At 53.0% G+C, this 6,105-nt stretch overlaps 1 protein-coding gene across 1 annotated transcript in view; it reads right to left on the bottom strand.

Annotated features, from left to right (window-relative positions):
- Positions 1-2,973: 2,973 nt before the first annotated feature.
- Positions 2,974-6,105, bottom strand: part of BCAS1 (brain enriched myelin associated protein 1) — a 70,667-nt gene continuing 67,535 nt past the window's right edge. The window contains exon 13 of the mRNA XM_040981051.1: positions 2,974-3,879. Within this exon, the coding sequence (XP_040836985.1) occupies positions 3,805-3,879 (75 nt within the window). The 3' untranslated portion in view covers positions 2,974-3,804. The remainder of the gene's footprint in view (positions 3,880-6,105) is intronic.

Raw genomic sequence — 6,105 nt, 5'->3', positions numbered from 1 at the left:
ACCAATTTATGCAAAGGAACTGGCTCCTGCCCGGCGTTCTAGCCCCTGGCGCTAAGGAGCCGAATTACAGATGACGCGTCTGCTGCTCCGTCAGTAATTTCCTTTCTTGTTGATGCAGCCCGTCATTTGCAGAAGGGCCAGCCACTTCATTCCCGCTGATAGAGTTCACAAAGTGTTAACCACAAAGCAGCCTAATTCTACACACCATGCAAAGGGGCCCTTTAAAGGGGGAGCCCGAGAGGGAGGGTGACGCCAGCCCTCCCCAGCACGTGCCCAGCCCCTGCGCGCACACTGCGGCTACGGGAGTCATCGGAGGCATTGCCCACGCTGCTGGGGGCAGTGAGCAGAGTGGACTTTGTGCTTTCAGGCCTCAGGGTGGCTTGGGACTACTGGACGGAAAAAAATGACATAGACTCAGATTACAGGAACCTGTGTCCCTTCAGGCTTTTGAAAAGGAGCCAGCGGGACCCGTGCTGGGCTTGTGGAATCCCTCGTCATGGGATCCAAATACGCATTTAGACTGGGGGTGGGGAGAAGAGAGAGGTTCCTGATTCTTTCTTTAAAGAGCAAGAGGACACCATGCGAATCCTCTCCCGTGCCTTCTCTCTTCCTTGCCTTTTGCTGCCTCCTGGTCCGTGGCTCCTCCCCCAAGACAGGAATCAGCAGGGGCTTCGCGCCGCTGGGAACGCCTGCTGTTTCGCATCAGTTCTTTTATGGGCATCAGTCAAAAAGTCACCAACAGTCAGAACCGGAAGGTGGGGCTCTGTGTGAGTGTGTGCACGTGTGTGTGTGTGTGTGTGTGTGTGTGTGTGTGTGTGTGTGTGTGTGTCACATGCACGGGGACAGCCATGCCCGCTCTCTAGCTCCGTTCTTGGAAAGGCCACTTCTTCTTGGCGAGGAAGACAGACTTCCCTGTGCGCCTAAAAATAGATAAACAAGTAAATCCACAGTCGCACTGGCCTGGCAGCGGGGCCCTGTCTTCCTGTGTTGTGCTGTGGGCCCCTCTGGGTTCGGGGCGTTTCCAGACTTGGGACTCCTGGGGGAGCTGAGTGGCCCCTGAGTCTGTCCTCAGGGCATCTCTCCCCTCCCTTGGGGGGGGGGGAATTCTCCTCTTCCCTACACCCCCTAGTCAAGCTGGAAGTCTGGAAAGGCATACTTACAGTAGATACATCAGGAAGTGGCTCCCAACCCCCCTCCCCCCAGGCACAAGGTGCAGCCATATGCTGCTGCTTAAGCTACCACTGTGATTAGTCTCCTGTCAAACAGGGCTTTGACTTTCCTATGGCTCCTATGTTCTTGCCTTAAAAAACAAGCATTTTACAATAGTGTTACACACTTCCCTATAGCCCTTGAGCCTTTTTACCCCAATTAACTAAGTAAAGATTGTCAAAATATAATAAAAATATTAAAAAAAAAAACCCAAGCATTTTATGAAGAGATTGTTTCTGCTGCAGCCCGAGGAGGCGAGGAGGCCAGCAGTGGACACTGCTGCTGCACCTGCCTTGCTCACCCTGGGGGCTCGTGCCCTGGCTCTGCTGCTCCCACTGTAGCCAGGGGGCACTTCTCACTGTGTGTGTGCAAAATGCCACTGCCCAGTGAGGTGAGACTGGCAAATGACACAGTCCCTTCCTTCCATGGAGGTCCGAGAGCTCACCAAGGGCCACCTGCGGGCTCTGGGGACAAAGAAGCAGGTGGCTGTGGATCTCCCTGACTGCTGCTGGGCAAGACAGCTGCCTCCCCTGTGCCCAGGGCACTGAGTGGCCTGGGCCAGCCAGATGCAAGCGGCTAGGTTTGTATCTAAACCTGGGGGTCAGCTCCTCCGAGGGGAGCACCTGCAGCCTCCAGCAGCCTCCAGAGTCTGGCAACTGGGAGACACTGTATTTTAACAGGCACATATTTTTAAAAAATCCCTTATGTGTGAGGCAGAGAGACCCAGCGAGAGGAAGGGAAGGCTATGGCTCCCACCTGTTGCTTCACTCCCAAGAACTGCAACATCTGGAGGTAGGCTGCACTGAAGCTGGAAACTGAATCCATGGGGGTCAGCGACCACCTGCTGGCTGGGAATCCCACCCCAGGGCTCTGATGGGGGATGGTGATCTGCACAGCACCTGTGCCAAAGCCAGGGTCTGAGGGACCTACGGGAGGGGGGGTCTCCATCCAATTCCATGTCAGAGAGCACATGCAGTGCTGGGTGCCCATTCACATGTGATGGTTCCACGTGGGACAGATGGGTCTGTGGGAGCCAGCGTGTGGGTGTCATGCTGTGCTGCTAATGTGTTGGTGTGTGAATACGTGTGTGTGTGTGTGTGTGCATTTATCCATCCTGGCGTACACCCGCACACACGTGTAAATCTACAGGGGACACGGTCCACACACGTGCACCCCTCTGCGGGCTTCTCGGCTCAGCGGAAGCAGCTGCAGGCCCCGCCGCCTCCCAAGGCCACCGTGCCTCACCTACAGGGCTGCAAAGGCCGAGCTCTGGACCCGGATGTCGAAGCAACGCTCCAGCCAAGTCTGCTTCTTGCCCAGCTCCCTCTCTGCCGCTGCTCGACCCTTCCCCAGAAACCTACACTCCGTGTGCCACGCACCTCCCAAGCCTTGTCTCAGCCTCGACACTTCTGACGTGTGCCATGTGTGTGCAGGCACAGACATGTGTGAACACACACAGGCATGTCTACGTGTGTGTGCGCAGACTCACAAGGCAGTCCAGGGACAGCCAGAGGGAATTAGGTTCCCAGGAAGACAATGGTAGCACACTGGCCATGGACCACCCCAGACACAGAGCTGCAGAGACCTGCTTTACAAGTGGAGAAGTTAAAGTTACTTTAGAAGTAAATGCATACTTGTATTACACCAGAAACAGAAAAGTACAGCGTACATGCCTGTCAGTCAATCATTTTTAATTACATTTTAACAGACTCACGGTCCTACTTAACTGCTCCATAAAGTATTAAAAACACTCAGGTGTTGTATAATCTTCTGTCAATTTTTATTAACTGGGGTTAGGGGGAGGTTTTATCAGAACACATCCAGGGAACATTAGGAAATTATACACAGATAAGCGTCAGACAGAACAGAACGGACAGCAGGTCCCTCAGATATCCGAGGAACAGAAGTAAAGCAAGCTTGTAGCAACCACTTTGTTAGGGCCACGAGAAGCAGAATTAAAACGGAGACCCTGGCGTGCCCCCTGGTGGTGAGAAAATAAATCGCAACTTCCTTTATTTGTTTTTTGAAGTTAGGCTGGTCCCGGTTCCTGAGCCTCGTTCAAGAGGCAATTGTTTTCCCAAATTGTTTCAAGCCCTTTCCAGTCTATCTGCTTCCCTCTGGTCGGTAACTTTCAGGGACCCTGTCTGAAAGACCACTCTCACTCACTGCTTTTTCATTGGTCACACATTCCATTCCAGAGAACTGGCAAATGCCCAAGGCAGAGCCCATGTTTACCCTCCTTTAAATGTGATTTTGGACACTTGGGGTCTGGTTTCCTCTCTCCGGGCTGAAGGTGCGAGCGCACATCCACCCCAAAGCTCCCTCCTTCTCACTGGCGTTTTTCTGTCACCACCCTACTTGCCTCAGAACCCTTCTGACCTGACTGGTGCACCTGCTCATCCACCTTGACACTTGTTTGTCAGAAAGACCGGACGAACCAAGACGCGGAGAGTACCGGCAATACACAGCCGCAGCGCAGGCCGTCCGGAGGTGGGGTGTCACGGGACGGGCATCCGAAGAGAAATATGTACATGGAGTGTGTCTGGGGAGGACGTGGGGAACCAGAGAACCTGGCGGGCACCGTGGGGGATCTGATTACTTGTTTTTGCCAACTGGTCCGATGGATACAGGGTCTGTTTGCACTTGAGCATCTGACATCCGCTTGGGTCCCTGGAGAAAGACATAAAGACGCTGTGGCCACTGATTGACTGGCAGTCAAAGTGTGCTCACTGCTGTGCTGAGCAAATACATCCCATTCCTGAATGCCGGGCTAGGAGGGTGGGCTCTCTACCAGCTGGCCAGCGCCGGTTATAATGCTTCCTTGCTTTGTGCAATCTTAGACTGAACCCACTGGGCTTCCGTAAGAACGGAATGATAAAGCTTATCTCAGGAGTTGTCTCTTCACTTGACCTTGGTCAAAAGGCAGGGAAACGATTAGGAGTTGTTCCTAAGACACTACTCCCCAGCTCTCACCCCACCCCCATGATTCTAGTTCCTGTTAGCCACTGCCTCACTGATGGCCATTGGCCACATGGCCTTGAGTTCCTCGTGACATACCTATGTCTGCAGTAATCCGATGATGCGTCCCCAGCAGCGCCAAAGCCCTGTGGGTTCTGACAGCCATGTCCTGGATGATGCCCCAGTGCCTGGCACACACGGGATGCCCCTTGCACTGACTGAGGGTCGGTAGGTGGATGCTGTGTGCCCAGGCCCTGCTACTGTTACTGTTGTGGTTTTGCCTTTAAATGTCAAGTGCAACCCCACACATGGATGCCAGCCCTTCCTGTCCGTGATTCTGTAAGCTCGGGCCAACACTGATGGTCATGCGGCTTTTCCCTGCTCAGGACCTCCTGTGACCCCTCCTGCAGCAGGTGCTTCGTGCCCCTCTGCAGCTAAGACCACCCCACTCACAGGCCCTGGAATCATCTATGTCCCTGGAATTTGGTCTTGTCCAGAACACTGTGCCATGGAATCAGGGTAAATGGCCTTTCAGCCTTGTTTCTTCCACGGAATTTGAGATTTCCACGGTTACTGCATTGAGCAGAGGTATTTTTACTGTTGGCTCCATTTTCAACTACAAAGTAATAAGAGTTTATACACACACATATATATATACACATATAAAGTATAGGACAGTTGATACAGTGTAATATGTATAATATATGCATGAGATAGAATTGTATATAGATGATTTAGTGTAGGATAATGCAGTACAGTTCAAGATAGTGTAAGTTATCTGGCACAAATGCATACAGTGCAGTCTAGTGTGATGACGGTGACATAGCACAGTATAATATACACAGCGTAGTGCGTCCACATAGGGCCATACTGTACAGAAGATACTACAGTGGGTCACAGAAGACCTAGTGCAGTTCAGCGTATGTGGTACAGGATGATGTCATAAAGGCAATGACTACCGAGATGCTGCCCCGAGGGAGGCACGGCCTCGTGGAGGGCGGCGATCAGCTAGGCAGCCGTGAGCTGAGCCCATCCACCTCTCGTCACCTGTGCAGGCCTCCCTGGGCCAGTTTGCATCCTTTCTCTGGGCTGCGCTGACCACATGTGAGCTAGCCTCTTATTTATGCTCCCGCTCGCCCGCAACAGCAGAGTCTTCACAAGTTAGGAAGATGTGTCCAACCCGGGCTTGTTCACACGCATCACTGGCCTTCTAGCTTACATGGGGTTATGGTTAGCATTCTGAGAACGGCCGGTGCTGCCTGTGCGAGCTGATCCTGGTCCCAGTTTCAATCTTACCCCCTCCCACCCTCCACCTTGTTCAGCCCCGCCCCCAGCAATGAGGGCTCCTTCTCGTTCTTGAACCCACGGAAGCGCCCTGTGCCCAGGCCCTCCTCAGGGCCTTGACTGGTGTTCTTCCTCCCAGAGGAGGGGGCCTCGCTCACTTCCGGTCTGGCGCCCGCCCCATCCACCGATGAGAGCAGGGCACAGTTCTCACTTCACAGGCCCCTCCGCAGAGCAGGGCACGGCCCTGCACATCTGCTTGAGAGAACTTCATGCTGACTTCTTCAGTTTTGCTTCTTAGTTAATCTGTTTTTCATTCCCATGCTTCCCAGAACGGGAGCCTCTGAAGTCAGCCTTTGTCACCGGCCACATGCCCGGTGCCAGACTGAGGGTTCTGGCATGTTTTGTGTGCAAGGTCAGCTGGTGGCTACTTTAGAATCTGTGGGGTGCCGAGTGTGCAGTTGATGGTACAGTGTGAAAGCAGCCATGGACAACAGTATAAATAAATGAACATGGCTGAGTTCCAACAAAACTTAATCTTTTTTTTTTTCCCAAAATGAAGTTGCAGTTTACACACCCGGCACGGCTCAGTACCAGGAGGTCTACGAGACATCCTACGTGTATCTGCTAAATAAAAACGTACCCCATCTCTTGTGT

This window comes from Ochotona curzoniae, unplaced genomic scaffold (genome assembly GCF_017591425.1).
Source record: "Ochotona curzoniae isolate NIBS_2020 unplaced genomic scaffold, NIBS_Ocur_1.0 contig_3520, whole genome shotgun sequence".
NCBI lineage: Eukaryota > Metazoa > Chordata > Mammalia > Lagomorpha > Ochotonidae > Ochotona > Ochotona curzoniae.
Note: the sequence above shows the minus strand (reverse complement) of the source record. Positions and strands in the feature narration are given on the sequence as shown.